General features: G+C 37.2%; 1 protein-coding gene across 1 annotated transcript in view; it reads left to right on the forward strand.

Moving 5' to 3' along the window:
- Positions 1–261: 261 nt before the first annotated feature.
- The window catches only part of LOC149185668 (membrane protein insertion efficiency factor), a 124305-nt gene continuing 100214 nt past the window's right edge, over positions 262–24352 (forward strand). The window contains exons 1-4 of the mRNA XM_089412457.1: positions 262–533; positions 634–700; positions 843–920; positions 1138–1278. Of these exons, the coding sequence (XP_089268583.1) occupies positions 390–533; positions 634–700; positions 843–920; positions 1138–1278 (430 nt within the window). The 5' untranslated portion in view covers positions 262–389. The remainder of the gene's footprint in view (positions 534–633; positions 701–842; positions 921–1137; positions 1279–24352) is intronic.

A 24352-nucleotide genomic window follows, 5' to 3' on the forward strand; every position in this document is an offset into this window, starting at 1 on the left:
CTTTTCGTCTTGATACAAATGGAAAGACTCACGCCATTTTAATAAATCCGTGAAATTTTTTGGAAATCTAAATCAGAGTTGTCAGAGTTAAATTTTTTACAGAAATGAATCCATTTCCACCATTAACCAAATAAACATAAAAATTCAAACACTACCATGGTCAACTTTCTCAGAGATTCACAATCAAGCTAAGATCTAACATCGTTGCCACGTTAGACAACAATAAAAAGTAACGATAAATTCCGTTATCCAAAAAGAGTTATAGTAGATTGTCACTAACAACGATTCGCCAACATCATTATTATTGCCATCTTATCTGAGAATTTCGTATGTAGGGATCTTCCTTCCCCTGCGCCGCACAGAACAAGTAGACATAATAAACTGAAGAAATGATGGCCAATCCAAGTTTATGTTACACTCTCCCCCTATTATCGTTACCACAACAATTCCGACCATCAAGTTCAATTGTTGCTTCTGCTACTGACGGGAATCGTTTCAAGACGAATAGAGGCTCATCGTCTTGTAAATTTGAGGTTTGTTTCGATTAATGTTATTGTTAATTGATGAACCACTTCTTGTAAATCTGTCCATACGAATACTTGTCTTTTACATTTGAGTTTTTTTCGCTCTCAGTTCATCTCTTGCTCCAAACGCCATCCTCGGATTGTCTGCATGCGATGCTCCGATGAAGACAAGCCTGGTTTGGATCATTGAGTCCTGCACTCTTAATTATTGATACGCGGTGTTGAATTGGGACTGCCCTTTTACATCTTTTTTCGTTAATAGGGTTTATGACATTTTAAAGCTCATATTTGGGTTTTTGTTCATGTAAACAATGGGAGGCAGGGAAGCCAAAACGGACGAGGATGTACAAAACATTGGAGTAGAGATGGCATTAGCCTTGTTGAGGTTTTATAGAGGTAAAGCATTCTTTTTCCACATTTTCGGAAAATAATGACTTTTACTCTGTTTCTTTGTGTCTGGTACTAGTAGTTCAGGAGGACCTAACAGAACCCAATCTCGGTGTAGGATGTGATCCATTTTATGAATTGGGCTTCTTAATTATTACATACATCGGGAAACTGGGGGTTTCATTTTGAGTCGTATGTGTTGATTTTTCTTCCTTTTATGGAACAGAGGAGATTTCACCATTCTTGCCAACAAGTTGCCGATATGTGCCAACTTGTAGTGAGTATGCAATGGAAGCATACAAACGATACGGCGTTGTGAAAGGAACTGTCTTGACTGCCTGGCGTCTATGTCGATGTAATCCTTTTGGTAAGATTTGAGTTACTTGTGTCTCATTATTTACCTCGTTGAAAACTTATATCGATTTGATTCAATGTCATGTCATGTTCTTGCATTTCTAGTTGAATCTCTCACAGACTATTAGTCTATTAACATTTTGGAATGTCATTTGCTTTCTTCTGCTTTGGAATTTTTTAGTGGCCATCTCTTCACACAGAAGATTTGTTATAGTTTGCACATTCTTAAGATCGCAGAAATAATCAGCATACATTTATCTTAACTTTGGATCTACTAAGTGCTTAAAGGAATCAAATCTCTCAAGATGCAAACTCCTTTTTGAATACAAATCTTGAGGAAATATTTACACCTTGAGAGATTTGATTCCTCCCAAAGCTTGGTAGATCTTTAAAGATAAATCTATGTTGGTTTTTAATAATATTATTTATACTTATATAAATTTCATATCTTTATATATTGAAATATTCACATTTTTAATTTCATTAAATCTCTGATACATATAGTTACATATATATGCACTTGACATTTTTCTTTGACATGTTTTATATATATATAGATGGATAATTTTTTCAATTAAATTATATATATATATATATATATATATATATATTTTAATTAAATTATATATATAAAGATGTTTATTAAATAAATTAAATATGAAGTTCTGAAATATAATGGTTACAAATATGAATCATTGTTATTTAAATATGAAATATAATCGAAAAAATTGTTTGTAATCTTATCAATAAAAAAAATTACAATATAACGAATTTGTCATGTTCCCAATTAAAAATGTTGTTAACGAAATTCCCAATTTTGCAATTTTGGCGATTAACATATTATTAGATAAATAAAACGAGGAGAAATAAGTTTTGGAGATATTAAATAACTTTATGAAGAAAAAGGCTAAGGTTGTAACTTAGGAAAGAAAAGAAATTAAAGTGAAAATAAGTTGTGGGTCACAAAAGGGGAAATGGAACCCCCTAAGAGAAAATGGAACCACATGAAGAAGGCAAAACAAGAGGGTCAAATTAGTGGAGCCCAGAAGGAAGGTTGAGCAACAATTATAAAAGGAAGGCTAGAGCTTCGTTTTGGTCATTCTATTTTTGCATTTCATTTCTGATTTTGGAGGGTTTGCTTGAGCTGCTAAGCCGAGTTAACCAGTGCTGCTTAGCATAGGGGTTTTCAAGCGGAAAATCCAACTCTCTTTTGGTGAACCAAGAGTGTCACCCTAGGAGAGAAATTTTGAGCTGATTGGAGATTTCTTTTTTGAAATTTGTGAGCCATTTCAGCTTTGCAACAGGTGGTACGAACTTTTCTAGGAGGACATTGTGGCAGAAATAATTTTGCTTGGAGGTAGAACTTGCTAGGGAGATTTGCCTCAAGAAATTGTAGGAATTTCACTTGGAGGTAGGCGAGTTTCCTTGCGAAGTTTTGGAGCTGGAAGTGATTGCATTTGTGAGGGCCGAAATTTTCTCTCTAGGGCATGCGCAGGGGTTTTACTAACTATTTTGCTGAAGTAGTTACTTCAGTCTTGTGCTAGGAAAATAGTTGGTATCTCACTCCATTATTTCAGTGTTATTTTCTCACCTTTTTTGGTGGAGGATTTTGGGTGGAGCAACTGTAGATTTTCTTGTGGGACGCAGAGATGGGCAGTGGGTGATTTCATATAATTTTGGGTAATTCTGGGAGGTTGGAATTAGCCCAAAATCTTTCTGGGTTTTTTTGGTCCGGGGTTGAAGAGCCTTGTCTTAAATTTTCAGAATTTTTGGAGCAGATTTGAGGCTTCAAAAATTAGTTTGCCTCCAGCAGCAACAAGAGTAAATTTCTGTGCAGTGCGTACAACCAATGAGCCTATCTCATCGTGGAGTTTCTTTCATTCTCACCTGGATTTTGCATGCTTACTATAGCAAACCCAGGTGCATTCATTCCACTACATATTGTATCCAGAGTTTCATTGGATATTTAATAAAATGGCTCAACTCTATTGTTTCTGCTCAATAATTTTATGAATTTGTTGTTTTTGTGGAGATTTCGGATTTGCATGCTTATTTATTTGCTGTAGCTAGTTCATGTTTTTGATATTTCATTGTATTTCTCTAGTTAGAATATTACAATGGTATCAGAGCATGTTCTTGCCCATTTGTGGGTTCGAGAGCATATCATGACAGGACCATTTGGTGGAGTTGTTTATCGTCCTAGATGCAAAGATAGAGGTAGAGGTAGGGGCCATGGTAGCGAAGACGAGTCTAAGCATTTTTTGGATACAAAGTTCGAAAATGTTAGAGACTACATGGGGGACAATGGTGATAAGCAACCTAGGCAGGGTGGGCGTGACCCATTACTGGAGAAGTTGGCAAGATAGAACCAACAAATGATAGAGATGATGGCACTGCAAATGCAGAATATGCAGGGAGGACCTCAAGACGGTGGAGGAGGAAACAATGAAGGAGAAGGCGGTTCAGGAATAAGAGAAGGGAGCCATATACCTCCACGAACAAACAACACGTATGGTCAGACTCTTAGGCCTACTATGCCTCGCTTCACAAAGCAACCAGAGCAAGATAGAGGGGTTGATGCATTCACTGAGTTGATAAGATCATTCACAGGATGACGTTGATGAGTATGAAGCATTGGATCCTAAAGTCAGGAGGTGTGGTGTAGGAATATCCTCTCTGCGGACAGAGACGATCCCTTTAGCCCAAGAGTGGGTCTAGCCGCAAACAAGACAATCTAATGCAAATTTCCTTAGATTAGAATCGAGTAAGAGGGCCTACCTCTTATAGCACTAATCCACTTGATGTTGATCTTGTTTCCTTGCTCTAGCTTCCTTTCGTTCCAATACCTGAAACAAACATGCAAGAAACAACAACAAATGTGATAGCATAAAATCGAATTCAATCTACTTAAAAGGTCAAGGAGTTTTAAGCTATCACATGTAATATTACAAACGATATAGGAAATAAACCATTAGTTGTATTATTATAAACTTCAAAGAGAAATACAACTGAAGCCTTGACTTTGGAGATCTCCTTTGCGGTATCCAAGTCCTGCTACACACCTTTTCAACACTCTTTTCCTCTAGCTTGACATAAAATGGCTTCCAAGCTCTAACTCTCTCTCCTCATGCTTTAGCTACCAAAGACTAGTCTTTTGTCATCTAAGACTAATTTTCTTATATCAAAAGCTAAAGATTTCAGAATTTTGCAGCTGGTTTTTATATTGTAACCAAAAAGGGTAAGAGGAAGTGGTTTATATAGGGAGAGGAGGATAAGAATGAGATCCATTCAAGGGGGAAGAAGGTCTTATCTCCTTGGGAAGGTCCACTTTTAAGGGGGAAAGAACCTTATATGGAGTTCTTGGCCCTTATCCAACCAAACGAACATCCAGTGCATTGCCACTAGAAGTTTCTAGACGTGAAACTCCGTTTCCTTTTATAAAAACTTTCCAAAAGTAGACCGGCGCGGGTATTGGGCTAACAGTAGCGTTGATCGGCGCGGGTCATAGTGTAAACTTCCGCCATCGGCGCGGGTGAGACATTGGGAAAGAGCACTGATCTTAAAAACTGGGTTTTAAGAAGGATTCTCTGGAAATGTTCTGAAGGGAGTGGGGACTTCTTTCTTCAAACTTCAAGGGATGCAAGAACATAGGTTTCATGGTGAAAGTATAACACAGTAGTCACTACTAGGGTTCTCCGGGATCAGGAACGGGGAGTGACAAATTACTCTGTAATAGATGCCCCCTAAAGCATGAAGTCATAGCTGAGAGCGATGGCTGAAATGCTTTAAGACGAAACGAGGAATTGGAATACCAGCATCGGAAGACCTACAACTCAAACATACATGTACATATCTGAAATCTGATAGTCATGCCTAATAAACATGAGAGGCATATAACAATACATGAATCCATGGTATAGGCGCAACTATCCATCAAGAAAAGGATCATGTGCATGGATCCTCGGCATGGACGCAACCATCCGACTAAAGGGATCATATGAAATAGATCCATAGCATGGGCGCAGCCATTCGCATAGAGAGGATCAAAATGAAAAGACCCACGGTATGGTCGCAACCATTCGACTGAGCAAGATCAAAATGATACCCACGACATGGTCGCAACCATCCGTCTAAAGAATCATGTATATAATCATGAATGACTCATCACTCCTCGCAACCTGGACTTTTGTGATCTAAGCCCAAGGTCTTGCGCTCCAACACGACCCGATCAAAGTACAAATTCTAACATGTGAATAGATGTGCTGAAGTCAAACATGCTAGAAAATCACTTGATTACCGGCCAATGATGTGAACCGTTAACAAGCGCGAGAGAAACCACCCATAATGTCAATGGCTCTCAAGGTACTATCAGTACAATTCACGAAGTGTGAATAAGGAACTGAAGTCGAACACTTGTGAAATCACTCAATCGAGGGCCAATGATGAGAACTTGTCGTCGAGTGCAAAGAACTTGCCATTGAGGCATGCAAGCTCTAAGGTACTGGAAGGGAGTTTCTAGATCAACTTCCTGGATAATGAGCTGAAGTCGACAGGAAGTGATCTGTCGAAGGAAGGTCATAATGAATGCTTCATCATCGACACGAAACGAGAAACACAATGAATGAGAGTAATCCAAGATGGTGACATATGATCAGACAATGTATAGGTAGGAAGACTTCTCTTGAACATGTGGATGACACGACTTTGGATTTTGGCAGCATTTGACATCATAGGATCAAAGGTCATGGTGACGTGGCAGAGATCATATGAGAGGTTTAAAATGGATAACCCAAAATCCAGGGAGGTAAGTGATAGAGTGAGGATGTCCCAAAACCTGACACGAACAGTAGATGAGTCTCAATGTTCAAGAGCGACATGTTGCCTCAAGTGAAGAATACAACTGATGAAATACTTCCAATTTCCCCCCACCATTTCTGGCGAGTACCCTAGTTATTTTTACACAAGCTTGACGGGGATAGCATATGCTTGTAATATAAGTCCATCCTTTGGGTGGATCCATCCTAGTAAGTTCTATGAGCCCTAGGAAGGAGTAGCTCGGTCTCGTCATAATGACAAGTCCTACATCGTTTAATCTTTTAACGAGTCCGACAAAGGTGAAACTCGACATCTTTTTCATTTTTTAGAGAGTTTGAAAAAGAAGCGGAAAAAGAAAACTCCGAAGGTCCCTTTTTGTAAAGTTGTCCCTCGAACCTGAAAAGGTAGAAAACAATACCCGAGAGAACCTCCTAGTCATGTTTGACTAAGGTGTACCTTTTTTGTAAATAGTTTATCCCAGCTCGAAAAAGGGGTAAACGTATACTAGGTAAACGACGTTTTAGAACCGTTTACGAGGTCAAAACAACAAGAACTCAACAATCTTTTCGTGTTTTGAGAGTCAGAAAAGAGCTTAAAGCAGACTCCTCGTTTTTATTTGCTTTAATGAGTCTAAATAGGAAAAATACTCGGCAATCTTTTCAATTTTCTACGAGTCAGAAAAGAGCTTAAAGGTGACTCGTCCTGGAGGAACGAGTGGTATAAAGGGTAGCAACAGGTTCCGGTTAAAGGGGAGCTGCGCAAAACACTGAAAGATCTAGAGGTTAGCCAACAAAACCACTCATTGCTGCAGTTCCTCAGGAAAGGAAAAGCAACCAAGTGAAAACTTATGATCGGCCAAAGAGATGTTGGCGGTGGAATGAAACAACCAAGGCTCATTTGGTAGAAATTAGCTGATAAAAACGACAATCACGAGATGTAAATTGGGCATGGGTTCATTTTTACATAAGCTTGAAGCATGGGGAACTCTGCTTGAATTCGGTTTCATGTTTACACAAGCTTGAAACGAAAAAGTATGCTTGAATTAAGTTTGCATGCCCCCAGCATAATGACTCAATTCGAGGTACATGCCCCCCAGGCTTCATTTCATTCAGCTAGGTGGTATTGTGCTATGCAACAACCCCCACCATTTTTATTATGTATAATAAAATAGGGACCCTTTTAAATTAAATTTTTCCCCTCTTTGTGAATAAAATGCCAACTTTTAGAAAATTGTCACTTTTCAAAAACCCTTTCAGAACATATTAAAGTCTCGCAAATCGCAGATCGCATAATTCTTTAGTAACAAAGTTAAGCACATTCAAAATATACCGATATGCGACTTGCGATTGAACTTTGTATGCGACATCTCGATCACATATCGGAGGATATTATGTCAGCGGCTTAAAGGTTGCCTATCAAAGCCCCGATATTGCGATATCCTGATATTGTGATCTTGCGATTTTGCGATATCACAGATCGCAAGATTCATCGAACAAAGTTTCATTTGCGCCATAGCTTAAATATCCGATGCTATGGATTTGGCAGATGTTTAATAACTGTTTTCGAGTCGGAAACGAGTCAGGTCAGAATGAGTTAATTCGGTGATCATCCCTATGCATGTAATCATGGTATTCGTTATGGTTGATTAACGCTGAACTCGTTCCCGGATCTTTTCTCACAAAGTTCAGTCATCTCATCAAATCTTTTATTTTATGCAACAATTAATTGCTGTTGGTTTTAATAGGAACTCCACTCAAACGATGTCCATTCGAAAGGTGATGCAGAAGCATACCAAGCAGTCTATCGCAGAAACTGAAAGCACAGAGATGTCGTCCGTCTTTACAGATACAGTATGCACTGCAGATGGAGGTGCCACTACATGGCAGACTATTTATACTACGCTAGAGAATGAAAACCCTGAAGTAACAAGCATTCGGCCAACTGTTGACAGCACAGAACCGTTAAGAGTGCAATTCAGAGACGCTGTGTGTTGTTTCCTTCACCGAATAGCAGTAAGGGCTAGACTCTTGCCATACACAGATATGATAAGATGGATAGTAGAGAATACAGAAGTCAAAGATAGACTTATCAAGACAGCTAAAAATACAATCTTGGGTTCTTTCAGAGCCAAAGATTTACAACAAATGTACAAGCTACCTAATGCCCAGGACGTCTACGACAAACAATTTGTTTCAAAGTTCGTAAAGGAAAATGAAGACCCATTCCAAATGATACAGGAATGGAGGAGAAGAGACAATAAATTCAAACAAGATAAAGTGGGTATGTACCCCATTGCTTCTTTGGCCAATCCTTATAATTTTGCAGCCTCTATGCTATGTAGATTGTATGGCCTCCCTGACAATTCTAAATTCTCGATCAATTGGGTTCCGTTAATTGAGGCTTGTGTTAATTCTCACATTATGAATTGGGCAACCATTCTGTCTGAGAATTTGGCCAAAGTGATTACTGAATATCGCCAGACTAGGGCTGCCTCCTCTAGAGCAGTTCCCCAATTTTTCATGTTTGCATATATCTTTGATGCTGTTTGTTTCTCTATTCATTTTCCAACCATGGGTTGGAAATGGACTACCAATGATCCTACTCATATCTTCCTAAGTTATAAGCAGATGTGGGAACAAAACTATATTCCACATTTTCACCAATTATGCCAGGGAGTTGTTCTTCACCTCAGCTAGTTTTTAACAGAAGATGTCTGAGATTCACAAAAGAAGCTATCATAGACCTCCAAGCAATCAGAAGGTATTTTCTGGAAAATCCTTCTCTCATATCAGGATATTTGGTAGCCAAGCTTTCCCACATGTCCTCCCTATGTATGTATCGGATAAATTATTGGCAAGAGAAGTAGCATACCAGATAGTAGGAAATGGCCTTAAAAAAACATTGAGGGAAATGAAGAAATCTTTATGGCCAAATTTTCCCCTTTAGTGTGGGTCATTTACCCTTCTTAACTATGGTCATGCATATAAAGAGTATCAGTATATGCAGTCATTAAAGCTTCCCGTTCTACTGGCAAGGCCTTTTGATCCACAACATATAGCAAACAAATTCACCCTTTCAGTTAAGATCAAACCTGTAACTCATGTAGTTGATGAGTTTGAAGATTTACTGGAATTTGCCGAGGACTTTGAGCATATTCTGAATGCAGCCAAGACAAAGTTCGACCCAGAGAAGTTCAAAAGTTTCCAGGAGTTTAGAGGACAGAGGTTAGAATACCTCCCACAAGAATTTTGGATTACTGATCATATAATTGAAACCAAGTCTCAGAAGCAGAATAAGCCAAGCACGTCATGAGGGCAGGAGCCAGAAACAAATGAATTGGAAAAGTAGTGGGATGCATTCAACGACAAACTACAGGATACCCCTAAGGTACCATCAATACAAGAAACTACAGCATTTCAGACCTCGCCAGGGCAAATAGTAGTAGTGATCACTGAAGGTCCAAAACAAAGTTCCCATGATACAGAGGTAATCCCTGCAAATCCAACTACTGAAATTGTTTTGATTTTGACAGATATCCCCCCTCTAGACGTCTTTTACAACCCTCTTCATAAAGCTGTTGTGAAAAGACAGAGGAAGAGGAGGAGAACCGAAACCCCCTCAGAACATGAATTTATGGATGTCCTATGGAAGGACACACAAATAAATCCGATTGAACATTTGACTCGGCTATCTCAATTTGTCAGAGCCTATGCTACAACAACAATCGACAAAGCAACCGAAGTCTCTGTTTTGATTAAAGAAAAGGATGACCAGATTGCCTTATTACTGAAACAGTTAGATGAAGAAAGAGCTAGTGTAAATCGTCAAGCCGAGGAACAATTGCATAAGCTACAACAGGATATGGAACTACTGAAGGTAAGTCATGAAAATGACTTATCTGCTAAAAACAAACAGATCCAGGAGTTAAACAGTGACCTAGCAAAGTATAAGGATATTCCTACTGCAGAGGAATTTATTAATGAGGCTTTGACACTAAATACTTTATTGACAAAGCAAAAGCAGCTCTTCCTCCAACACATATCAAATATCATTCCAACTCTGAATACTAGTGAACAATTGACAAACATCATTATTGATCAAAGAATTGAGTTCAATGAACTCAATTCTAAGATCTCTGATTATATTGAATGGCAGGATTCAGATGAAGGGAAAAGGTCCAATGTCTCGAAGATCAATGAAAGGCATAAGCATATTCTATTCACTAATTGGGACTCACAAGTGAAACAGGCCAAACTAGCAATAGCCAGAGCATCGGGTATTTCAAAGAGCATTGTCAAAACAATAAATCACATGTTGCACACCTCCAACCTCATAAAGGAGGGTGATCCAAAAACACTTCCTGATCTTAAAGCATTAGACAAGAATTGGAAGAATAAAAGTCAGCTATAGAAGGAAAAAATTGAGAGGCTTTCAAAAATCGACTGGGAAGTAGTATGGCAACTTTTGGTGAAACCACACAGTTAGATCATGACTTTGAATTGCTCCTTGGATTCAGTACAGAGAATACTGCCACCTTTACATGATGCTATTTTTGTTGGGCAGTTGAGAACACAATTCGGGATGCCACCACAAGTCAGGCCAATGTCTGATATTTGTGAGCTGAGAGGCAAAGCTGGCAGCAATGATTAATCAATGAAGACCTGAGTCATTTTTGAGCACTTTTATTTTTGGAAAGTTGGATACTAGGAACGAGGAAGGTTGTTTGAAACCTCCTCATAGATATTTTGTATAAGTTATTTTTAGTTAATTAAGAATAGTATTTAAACCCTTCTCATGCATTTAGAGAAGGGTCCATAATTTTATTAAGAACATTTACAAAGAATGCGCTATCGTAAGTTTGTAGATGTCTTGATGAAATCATGGAACATGGTCTTTTCAATCAAATATCTTTTTGTTGATCACTGTTGATGCACTATTGTATTCTTTGGGATGCTTATTGGTAGAAGATTGATTATGGCCTATTGTCACTAGTCAAATGAGCAGAACGGTACACATCTGGTATTATTATCATGTTTGCTAAATCCTTGTTCTAGTATTAGTGATAAATTTATCTTTCATGGATTATGTATGAAATCTGTCATCTCTGTTTAAAGTATCAGTTGCGCTATTGTACAATATCAGAATAGAGAATGTCCTGTTTTATATATGATCAATAGAATATGCGATATGTTTTTCACAATTCTTTTGATTAACTATTTTCTCAAAGGAATCATCTTACAATATATTAATTCTATATAGTCTGTTATTGATCTATATCATCATAGATTACATAGACATCTTTTTATATCGCTTGAAACTAGCAATACCCCAAGTTAGATTAAAATAGATTTACTTCAAAGTTTTGCATCTTAGAATAAAGTTGTGTTAATTTCTAGTCATTCTCTTGCAAATCATTAGGAAAATCCCACAAATCATATAAACCCAAAACACTGGGAAACTGGTCCCATCATATCTAGTCGGAGCCACTATCCCAAACAGAAAAGGAGCTGCTCTAAGGTCTGAACCAGGTGGTTATCCCCCTTTGTTGTTGCCATAGATTTCTAAGGCCTCAACATTTTTGGCGCTAGAAGGAGGGCCCTGATTATGAATGGCATATAAATCTAAGTCTCAAACTCGAAGCCTTCATAAGAGTCAATCCCCCTCAAAAAATTCTATAGCTTCTCGATCACGTTCTAAGTCACCCACTCAGAAGTCAGAAGTTGTAGAAACTTCCCCCTCATCTCCTGAAGTATCTCGACACTTACCTTCTTCAGAATATAATCTAGAATCTCCTGAAGTTCAGTCCTTAGTTCATAAATTAGAACGAATATCTATTTTTGCTGAGAAGCCTGATAAACCCGAAGTTTCTGAAGAAAGTATTACTTCTCTGTTCAGAGAAACTGGTATCCTAATGCGATCAAAAAGTGATAAACTTGGAATACCTCCCTTTGAGTTTCCAATACATTCGTAGTGTAAGAAAGTTCCTGTGTCTAGATCTAAGTCAGATACAAGTGAGGTCATATCAAATTCCCCTCCATTTACCCCTTCATTCACTACACCTCCATTCACATCCTCTCATCTTTCCATTTCTTCTACTCAAACAATTAGTGCTACCACAAGTAGTGCTAGTCTAGTTGTAAGTTCTACATCCATACCCACTACTTCTGGATCTGCTTCTATATCTTCTCAAATCCTAACTCAAGTTATGGCTAATCAGCCGTGGACTAATCCTGGTGCTGTGTTGTTTGCAAACCCACATCCTCTCCCTGATCATCCAGAGAAATGGTTACCCAAATACAATCTAGATGATGGTCTTCCAACTGAAGAACACATCAACAATTTTATGTTGGCCATGAATTTGAATGGGGTTGCACATGAAGATATTGTAGTAAGATTGTTTCCCTATACTCTTAAAGGATCTGCAGGATCCTGGTACTTTTCTCTTCCAGCAGGAACTATAACAGACTGGGTAACTTTTGAACAACTGTTTCTTGCAAAATTTGGAGATGATAGAACTGTGGCATCTTTAATCAATGCTCTCTCTAACCTAAAAACAAATTCAGGTGAAAGGATCAAAGATTTCAACTCCAAATTTAACAAGTTATTAAACAAAATCCCAGCTGCTTCTAAACCTGCTGTTGATGTACAAATAGAGTGGTACATTTCTGCTTTGCCTTCTAATATAGCCATTTTTGTAGATAGAGCCAATAAGGCTACTCTCTCAGAAAACATGAAAGAAGCCCTGTCTGTAGAAAAGAGAATTTTAGCCTTAGAAAAACGATCTGAGATGGAAGATAAGAAATCTAAAAAGGTGACTTTTAGCCAAGAATCAAAAAAGAAAACCCCAAAGGATCCATTCGATCTTGAAGGTCTTCAAAAAGTCTTGAAAACTATGTCAAATGATATGATTGAAATAAAGAAACAAGTAGCTGAATCTTCAGTTCCTAAGAAACCATATCGCCCATACAATAGAAGTCCTGCTTCGCCATCTCAGCCTCCGAATGTGATTTCAAGTGCTGAATCAGATCAAGATGTTGAAGACGCCTCAGCAACTGAAGAAGAAACAGAACCTGAAGAAGAAGTCGAATTGAATGGGTTATGGGACTTTATTCTTCCCACCGAAGAAGAAAGAGAAGCTATGCCCATATCTACAAGGAGAAAAACATCTGCTGACTCAACTGTACCAATTCAGAAACAGAAATCTCCCCCCACAAAGGAGAAAACAGTGAATAAAAAATCTAAAACTGTTCAAATTGATCTTATTCCCCTAGATACTTCTAAAACTCTGATAGTTTCAGATACAGTGGAATATAATATAGTTGAAGACATGAAAAAGACTAAAGAAAACATTTCATTATATGAAATGACCAAATTAAAACAGCAGCATAAAATCTTACTGAGAGAACTTAAGGCAGTTCTGGTAGATCCCATGCCACCACCAGTTATAGCCCAAGTTGACAAAGGTATGGGAAAACCTCCCTCACCTTCAAACAAAGTAAGCCTAGATGATCTTGTCTTGATTGGTGATAGATCTAAGTCTCACACTCCTCCTTTCCTTTTGACTTATGAAATTTTTAATAAAAATGTTCATAATTGTCTCATCGATTCAGGAGCTTCTTCAAATATCATGCCAAGATCTGTATGCGCGAAACTTAACGTTACCCCTCAAAAGTTTGTTGTGCATATAGTCCAATTAGACAGAACAAAAGTCGAAGTTGTTGGAGAAATGTTATCAGTATCAATTAGATTATCATCCAACCCAAAGATACTGCAAGTGATTGATGTCTTAGTAGCAGACATCCCTGAATTTTATGGTCTAATTTTAAGCAGGGATTGGTCTGAGAAACTACATGGATATTTCGCAACTGATTGGTCACACATGTGGTTACCATATAATGGTAAACCAAATCAAATTAGAGTTGATCGTGAAAAATTCATGAAACATACAGTCACTGAATTAGAAGGAGCGAACGAGCTGGTGATTTTCACTAATAATATTATTGGAAATTATTTTGCTGAATCATTCCTTGGCTCATTCAATGCCCAAACCTCACCTTTCCCAGAAAATACTGTTACTTCTCAGGTTGAAATTTTTTCTCAGTCAGACACTTCCAAATGTATTAATTTTAGTAATAAAACTTTAGATCATTCTTTATTCTGGACTCTATACTTTGACGGTTCAAAATCAGACGATGGTGCAGGAGCAGGTTGCATTTTAATCAATCCGCAAGGAGAGAAAACAATGTTAGCTTGCAAACTTGAATTTCAATGCACGAACAATACTACCGAATATGAAGCATTGATTCAAGGCCTGTACAAAGCCATTGGATTAAACGTTAAATATTTGCAGGTATATGGGGACTCTGAAATAATTGTTAAGCAAGTCAGGAACACAATTCATTGTATTTTTGGACACCTGAAACATTATCAAGCATTAGCTCAGAACCTCACTTCTCATTTCACTGCATTTAATATTTCGACAATCCCTAGGTTACAAAATGCAAGTGCTGATTTACTTGCCAATGTAGCATCTAAATTGATACCATCAGAAGAATTTAGTCTAGATAGATTTTCGATTGAGTTGATTTTTAGGCCTTCCATTCTAGATAACATAACAAATTGGAGAGTGTTTAATGATGATACAGATATAATCGACTTTCTTTCATTAGATGGATCTTATGAAGGTCAAATCGTAGACGAAAATGAACATGACCTACAGATTCAAAATAAACAGGATGCAAATCCAATTCCCAAATCTGTAGTCAAGATGGAAGATCTCTATGATTTAAAAGATAGGTTTAAAAAGACTACCAATTCAAAAACACAGAGTTCTACTCTAAGATTTGAGTTGATTAATCTTGGTACACCTAACAAGCCTCGGAACATAAACCTAGGTTTGGGCTTAACACCCAATGAAAGGATGTCATTCATTAGATTGCTAAGAAAATATAAAAGTGTCTTTGCCTGGGATTATTCAGATCTCAAAACATATGATACTTCTATAATGCAACACACTATACCCATGATTTCGAATGACAAGCCTGTACAACAGAAGCTTAGGAAGATTCACTCGAACTTAGAAATTCAAATTAAGTTTGAACTCAATAAAATGCTTAAAGCCAAAATCATTTTCCCTGTTAGACATTGAAAATGGGTATCAAACATGGTTCCCGTTAGGAAAAAGAATGGAGACATTAGGATTTGCATAGATTTTAGAAATTTGAATAAAGTTTGCCAAAAAGATAATTTTCCTTTACCTACCATGGAGCAGATTCTGCAATCAGTTGCAGGGTTTGAATTGATGTCTTTTCTTGATGGATTTTCAGGGTATAATCAGATTATGGTTCATCCAGATGATAGATTAAAGACTACATTCAGAACAAAGTGGGGAACATATGCATATCAAAAGATGCCATTTGGATTGATTAACGCTGGTGATACATTTCAACTTGCTATGGACATAGCTTTTAGAGGACTAATCAATAATTTAGTTGTAATATATTTAGGTGACATCACTGTCTATTCTAAAAATAGAAACAACCATAGCAGTCACCTAAAACAAATCTTTGAGAGATGTGAAAAATTCGGCATTTCTTTGAATTCTAAAAAATCTTATTTCGCCTTGGCAGAAGGTAAATTATTAGGATTCATGGTATCTAAGAAAGGAATCCATATCGATCCCGATAGAATTCATGAAATTGAAAACATCCCCCTGCCTCATAACAAAAAAACGATGCAATCATTTTTAGGACAAATTAATTTTATAAAAAGATTTATTCCCGATTTTTCTCAAATCATCTTACCCCTACAATCAATGATCCGAAAAAATGCAACTTTTAAATGGGGAAAAGGCAAGAAAGATTCTTTTGAGTTAATAAAGAAAGCCATCATTGAGGCTCCTTCCTTAACAACTCCCAATTTCCTAAAACCATTTGTATTATACACATTCTCTTCTGATACCTCTTACGCGACAGTTTTGACATAGCTAAATGATCAAAACGTTGAAGCACCAATTTCATTCTTTAGTTCTAACTTACAAGGTGCTGAACTAAATTATTCAGCTGTGGAGAAACAGGCCTTTGCTGTATTTAAAACTTTAAAACATTTCAGACCTTTCCTCCTAAAAACACACACTAAGATAATAGTCCCTTACCCCGTTGTAAGGCAGCTGTTAATCCAACGAGAAGTAGGAGAAAAGAGAGCAAATTGGGTTACTGCACTTCAGGAATATGATGTAGAAATACATCCTGCTAAAATTATTAGAGGTCAAGGTTTTTGCAGAATGCTAATCGGAGCCTCTCATTTACCAACAGAGGACGATCAATCTACTGAAGTGCAATTATCTGAGGTAAGCCTCAACAATTCTGAATCACAATATGCTGATCTGAAATTTTTCTTGAAAAATGGACACACTCCATTATATCTCAATTATACAGCTAAGCTGGCTCTAAGGCTTAAAGCAAATCAGTATCAATTAATCGATAATGTGTTATTTAGAAAAAACTATGATGCTGTATTATTAAGATGTTTAGAGAAACTTGAAGCTGAAAAGGTAATGTAGGAATTACACGACGGGCCAGCTGGAGGTCATTTCGGAGGAAAGACCACAACACATAAAATTTTGCATGCTGGGTACTATTGGCCAACTTTTTTTAAAGATGCCCACGAATATGCAAGAAAATGCAAAATATGCCAAACTGCAGCAGGAAGAGAAAGGAAAGCAACACTCCCGTTGCAACCAGTAAATATACAACAACCATTTGAACAATGGGGGTTAGATATTATTGGTGAAATAACTCCAACCTCCTCCAAACAGCATAAGTATATTCTAACTGCAACTGATTATTTTACAAAGTGGGTTGAAGCTATCCCATTAAAGGTAGTTAACACCCAAAGCATTACGTATTTCATTGATCAGTTTATAATTACTAGGTTTGGCCTCCCATCAGCTTTAATGTTTGATAATGCATCTTACTTCTCCGGAAATGCTATGGTAGAGTTTGCTTTGAAAAGAGGTTTTAAACTTAAATACTCAACTAACTATTATCCGCAAGGTAATGGTTTAGCTAAATCTACAAACAAGAACCTGATTAGAATTATCAAACGGACTGTAGAGCAAAATCATAAGAACTGGCATAAAGCATTAATATTTGCTCTTTGGGCAGATAGAATCACTCAGAAGGCCTCAATAGGTACTTCTCCATTTGTATTGGTTTATGGGAAAGAAGCAATTCTACCCACAAACATAACAATACCATCTCTTGCTTTAGTTCAGTTTATTGATGAAAACCCTTCTTCTTCTCTTCAACTTAGACATGGTCAAATCCTTAAATTAGAAGAACAGAGGGAGAAAGCTAAAGCAACACATGCTCATCATCAACAGATAGTTAAAGCTTCATTCGATACAACATCCACCAACCCAAGAACTTTTGAAATTGGAGATCTTGCTTGAAATGGGATAAGGCACACGAGGAAAAAGGTAAACATACCAAATTCCAAAGACTGTGGCTTGGTCCATTTCAAATCATAGAGAAATTAGGCCCATCCACCTTTTTACTACAAGATTTGTCAGGTAGAAAAGACTCTTTACCTGTAAACGGGCAAATTCTTAAAAACTATTTTTCTTAGAAGATAAATGTTAGGTTTAAAATTTTAAAGTTTTAGGAAAATAAAGATTGAATAATATCTCTTTTGGCTCTTCAAAATTTTAATTTTTGATAATTTACTTGATTTTTCTCGCTTCTATAAATAAGAAGAGTAAGAGGATAATTATAAATATGATATTTAAATAAACCTTATTTCTTTGGGAAAATTTTGAATTTACTAAAGACATTTAGTTTCTGAAAAGACTCTTCATTTTATAAAGTATAGATGATTTTGTACCAGTCAAGAAAAGAACCAGTAACTTAGCAAGGATTCTCTGCAAAAAGGCATTTGCCAACTCTATAATTATCATCCATGACTCTTAAATGAGCCAATGATTCACCCCATCTGATAAAATTTTCTTTTTTCACAATGAAATTAAAAATATTCAAAAAACTTAAAAGATAATAAGTCTCATCACGAGCTTGTTTATCATGATCACAGGAAAATAATTCAAACTGATATTACCAAGACTGCATATCATAACAGGGTAATAGCTCTTGATTAAAACAATCAAAAGACAAAGGGTCTCAGCACTAGCCAGCTTGTTCAGTTTAAATTACAACCAATGAATGACATTGTTACCATCAGGTCACCAAGCTTGGACAATGGCTTTTAAGGATATTTTAAGAAAAAACACCATAAAAAGAGACAAGTTCCAAGTAAAACGAAGTTGAATAAAATTTTGATTAAATTGTGAAATTAGGAATCAATTCAAGATGGGACTATGAATCATTGTTGGTTAAAAGATAACCCTGTCGAGGCTATGAACGCCTGCTAGCAGTAGAGGCTCTATCTATGATAAATGAGTAAAAATCTATAAAGCCAATTTTAAGAGAATACCTACTTTATCTTTATAAATCTAAGTATTAACTGATATAGATATTCATGTTTTATCACCTAAAGAGTCGAGTAAGAAAAGAAGTGAAATAGGTGAATACTTTATATTCCATAGAGACACTGTTTAATTTATGAATCATACAATTCTTATTTTTTCGCAACTTTTCTTGTTTTGAAAGTTTGAGAAATGTCAAAGAAACTAATTAGAGATAGCTGGTTCTCCCAAGTGAATCGCCAATTGTTGTGCTATGCAACAACCCCACCCCCCATTTTTATTATGTATAATAAATTAGGGACCCTTTTAAATTAAAATTTTCCCCTCTTTGTGAATAAAATGCCAACTTTTAGAAAATTGTCACTTTTCAAAAACCCTTTCAGAACATATTAAAGTCTTCATTGCAAATCGCAGATCGCATAATTCTTTAGTAACAAAGTTAAGCACATTCAAAATATACTGATATGCGACTTGCGAATGAACTTTGTATGCGACATCCCGATCGCATATCGGAGGATATTATGTAAATGGCTTAAAGGTTAACCTATCAAAGCCCCAATATTGCGATATCCCGATATCGCGATCTTGCGATTTTGCGATATCGCATATCGTAGATCGCAAGATCCATCAAACAAAGTTTCATTCGCACCATAGCTTAAATATCCGATGCGATGGATTTGACAGATGTTTAATAAGTGTTTTTGAGTTGGACACGAGTCAGGTCAGAATGAGTTAATTTGGTTATCATCCCTATGCATGTAATCATGGTATTCGTTATGGTTGATTAATGCTGAACTCGTTCCCAGATCTTTTCTCACAAAGTTTAGTCATTTCATCAAATCTTTTATTTTACGCAACAATTAATTGCTGTTGGTTTTAATAGGAACTCCACTCAAACGATGTCCATTCGAAAGGTGATGTAGAAGCATACCAAGCAGTCTATCGCAGAAACTGAAAGCACAAAGATGCTGTCCATCTTTACAGATACAGTATGCGCTGCAGATGGAGGTGCCACTACATGGCAGACTATCTATACTACGCTAGAGAATGAAAACCCTGAAGTAACAGACATTCGACCAACTGTTGACAGCACAGAACCGTCAGGAGTGCAATTCAGAGACGCTGCGTGCTCTTTCCTTCACCGAATAGCAGCAAGGGCTAGACTCTTGCCATACACAGATATGATAAGATGGATAGTAGAGAATACAAAAGTCGAAGACAGACTTATCAAGACAGCTAAAAATACAGTCTTGGGTTCTTTCAGAGCCGAAGATTTACAACAAATGTACAAGCTACCTAATGCCCAGGACGTCTACGACAAACAGTTTGTTGCAAAGTTCGTAAAGGAAAATGAAGACCCATTCCAAATGATACAGGAATGGAGGAGAAGAGACAATAAATTCAAACAAGATAAAGCGGGTATGTACCCCATTGCTTCTTTGGCCAATCCTTATAATTTTGCAGCCTCTATGCTATGTAGATTGTATGGCCTCCCTGACAATTCTAAATTCTCGATCAATTGGGTTCCGTTAATTGAGGCTTGTGTTAATTCTCACATTATGAATTGGGCAACCATTCTGTCTGAGAATTTGGCCAAAGCGATTACTGAATATCACCAGACTAGGGCTGCCTCCTCTAGAGCAGTTCCCCAATTCTTCATGTCTGCATATATCTTTGATGCTGTTTGTTTCTCTACTCATTTTCCAACCATGGGTTGGAAATGGACTACCAATGATCCTACTCCTATCTTCCTAAGTTATAAGCAGATGTGGGAACAAAACTATATTCCACATTTTCACCAATTATGCCAGGGAGTTGTTCTTCCCTTACATCAGTTAGTTTTTAACAGAAGATGTCCGAGATTCACAAAAGAAGCTATCATAGACCTCCAAGCAATCAGAAGGTATTTTCTGGAAGAATCCTTCTCTTATATCAGGATATTTGGTAGCCAAGCTTTCCCACATGTCCTCCCAATGTATGTATCGGATGAATTATTGGCAAGAGAAGTAGCATACCAGACAGTAGGAAATGGCCTTAAAAAAACATTGAGGGAAATGAAGAAATCTTTATGGCCAAATTTTCCCCTTTAGTGTGGGTCATTTACCCTTCTTAACTATGGTCATGCATATAAAGAGTATCAGAATATGCAGTCATTAAAGCTTCCCGTTCTACTGGCTAGGCCTTTTGATCCACAACATATAGCAAACAAATTCACCATTTCAGTTAAGATCAGACCTGTAACTCATGTAGTTGATGAGTTTGAAGATTTACTGGAATCCACCGAGGACTTTGAGCAGATTCTGAATGCGGCCAAGAGAAAGTTCGACCTAGAGAAGTTCAAAAGTTTCCAGGAGTTTAAAGGACAGAGGTTAGAATACCTCCCACAAGAATTTTGGATTACTGATCATATAATTGAAATCAAGTCTTAGAAGCAGAATAAGCCAAGCACGTCACGAGGGCAGGAGCCAGAAACAGATGAATTGGAAAAGCTGTGGGATGCATTCAACGACAAACTACAGGATACCCCTAAGGTACCATCAATACAAGAAACTACAGGATTTCAGACCCTGCCAGGGCAAATAGCAGTAGTGACCAGTGAAGGTCCAAAACAAAGTTCCCATGATACAGAGGTAATCCTTGCAGATCCAACTACTGAAATTGTTTTGAATTTGATAGATATCCCCCCTCTAGACGTCTTTTACAACCCTCTTCATAAAGCTGTTGTGAAAAGATAGAGGAAGAGGAGGAGAATCGAAACCCCCTCAAAACATGAATTGGTGGATGTCCTATGGAAGGACACACAAATAAATTTGGCTGAACATTTGACTCGGCTATCTCAATTTGCCGGAGCCTATGCTACAACAACAATCGACAAAGCAACCGAAGTCTTTGTTTTGATTAAAGGAAAGGATGGCCAGATTGCCTTATTACTGAAACAGTTAGATGAAGAAAGAGCCAATGTAAAACGTCAAGCCGAGGAACAACTGCATAAGCTACAACAGGGTATGGAACTATTGAAGGTAAGTCATGAAAATGACTTATTTTCTAAAAACAAACAGATCCAGGAGTTAAACATTGACCTAGCAAAGTATAAGGATATTCCTACTACAAAGGAATTTATTAATGAGGCTTTGACACTGAATACTTTACTGACAAAGCAAAAGCAGCTCCTCGTCCAACACATATCAAATATCATTCCAACTTTGAATACAAGTGAACAATTGACAAACATCATTATTGATCAAAGAATTGAGTTCAATGAACTCAATTCTAAGATCTTTGATTATATTGAATGGCAGGATTCAAATGAAGGGAAAAGGTCCAGTGTCCCAAAGATCAATGAAAGGCATAAGGATATTCTATTCACTGATTGGGACTCATAGGTGAAATAGGCCGAACTAGCAATAGCCAGAGCATCGGGTATTTCAAAGAGCATTGTCAAAACAATAAATCACATGTTGCACACCTCCAACCTCATAAAGGAAGGTGATCCAAAAACACTTCCTGATCTTAAAGCATTAGACGAGAATTGGAAGAATAAGAGTCAGCTATAGAAGGAAACAATTGAGAGGCTGTCAAAAATCGACTAGGAAGCAGTATGGCAACTTTTGGTCAAACCACACAGTCAGATCATGACCTTGAATTGCTCCTTGGATTCAGTACAGAGAATGTTGCCACCTTTACATGATGTTATTTTTGCTGGGCAGTTGAGAACACAATTCGGGATGCCACCACAAGTCAGGTCAATGTCCAATATTTGTGAGTTGAGAGGCAAAGCTGGTAGCAGTGATTAATTAATGAAGACCAGAGTCATTTTTGATCACTTTTATTTTTGGAAAGTTGGATACTAGGAACGAGGAAGGTTGTTTGAAACCTCCTCATAGATATTTTGTATAAGTTATTTTTAGTTAATTAAGAATAGTATTTAAACCCTTCTCATGCATTTAGAGAAGGGTCCAGAATTTTATTAAGAACATTTACAAAGAATGCACTATCGTAAGTTTGTAGATGTCTTGATGAAATCATGGAACATGGTCTTTTCAATCAAATATCTTTTTGTTGATCACTGTTGATGCACTATTGTATTCTTTGGGATGCTTATTGGTAGAAGATTGATTATGGCCTATTGTCACTAGTCAAATGAGCAGAACGGTACACATTTGGTACTATTATCATGTTTGCTAAATCCTTGTTCTAGTATTAGTGATAAGTTTATCTTTCATGGATTATGTATGAAATCTGTCATCTCTGTTTAAAGTATCAGTTGCACTATTGTACAATATCAGAATAGAGAATGTCTTGTTTTATATATGATCAATAAAATATGCGATATGCTTTTCACAATTATTTTGATTAACTATTTTCTCAAAGGAATCATCTTACAATATATTAATTCTATATAGTCTGTGATTGATCTATATCATCATAGATTACATAGACATCTTTTTATATCGCATGAAACCAACGATACCCCGGGTTAGATTAAAATAGATTTACTTCAAAGTTTTGCATCTTAGAATAAAATTGTGTTAATTTCTAGTCGTTCTCTTGCAAATCATTAGGAAAATCCCACAAATCATATAAACCCAAAACATTGGGAAACTGGTCCCATCATATCCAGTCGGAGCCACTATCCCAAACGGAAAAGGAGTTTCTCTAAGGTATGGACTGGGTGGTTATCCCTCTTTGTTGTTGCCATAGATTTCTGAGGCCTCAACAGGTGGATGTAATGAAGGTTCACTTTCGAGATCCAGGAAAGACTCGACTGGGATTTTATGAGATCTTAATCAAAGAATCGATTTGGAAAAGGGAGTTGTTTCATTTTTTAACGAGGTTGACACAGTAAAAGAACTATCCTCGGACATCTGTTTCATTTTTTAACGAGATAGATACAGGAAGAAACTATCCTCGGACTCCTTGATTGATTTTTTAACGAGCTTGACATAAGACACAAAACTATGCTCACACCCCTTGTTTCATTTTTTAACGAGCTTGACACAAAACAAGGAATTATGCTCACATCCCTTGTTTCGTTAAGGAGCTTGACTCAAGACAAGGAACTATGCTCCAACACCTTGTTTCATTTTTTAACGAGGTTGACACAAGACCAGGAACTATCCTCATGACATCTGTTTCATTTTTTAATGAGGTTGATATAGGAACAAACTATCCTCGAAATTTGTTTCATTTTTTAACGAGGTTGATACAGGAACAAACTATCCTCGCACGCTGTTTCATTTTTTAACGAGGTTGACACAAAAAAAACAACTATCCTCGTACTCTTGTTCATGGACCATACGAGAACATGGCTCCCAAGAAGTCCTCATTAGACGGGAGAACCACGCTCGGGGAGGAATACATGTCAACTGGTACCAACAACAGATCGGGTTCCAATGCCCCCAGTACATAATGTACTATACCATTTGCGTGATCATCAATAGATGTGGAGATGGAACAGGTAACCACATAATTGACCTGTGGCGGGGAGGGTACTGCTTGCAAACAAGAACCAGTAGGGGACAATGGTTGCATAGGAGGCACCTGGCGACCAAAGAACGGCAATTGATCAATGGTCACTATTCTCCCTTGATGTGGAAAACAAACCACACAGAAAAGCAAAGAAACAAGAGCTCCCATGACATAAACATAGTCACGTCCAAGGAAAAGATTGAAATCTAAGGGACCTTGGACTACCATCACGTCTATATAGATGGTATTTCCTCCCAAAGTAATAGGGAACTTCGAAAGGATCCCCAAGGGTTGACTAGTTCCTCCATTGAAAGCCAACAGATTC

The sequence above is a fragment of the Pinus tabuliformis genome, chromosome 3_1 (assembly GCF_031772625.1).
Source record: "Pinus tabuliformis cultivar Carrire ecotype Pingquan chromosome 3_1, CPIR1, whole genome shotgun sequence".
In the NCBI taxonomy this organism is placed as follows: Eukaryota; Viridiplantae; Streptophyta; class Pinopsida; order Pinales; family Pinaceae; genus Pinus; species Pinus tabuliformis.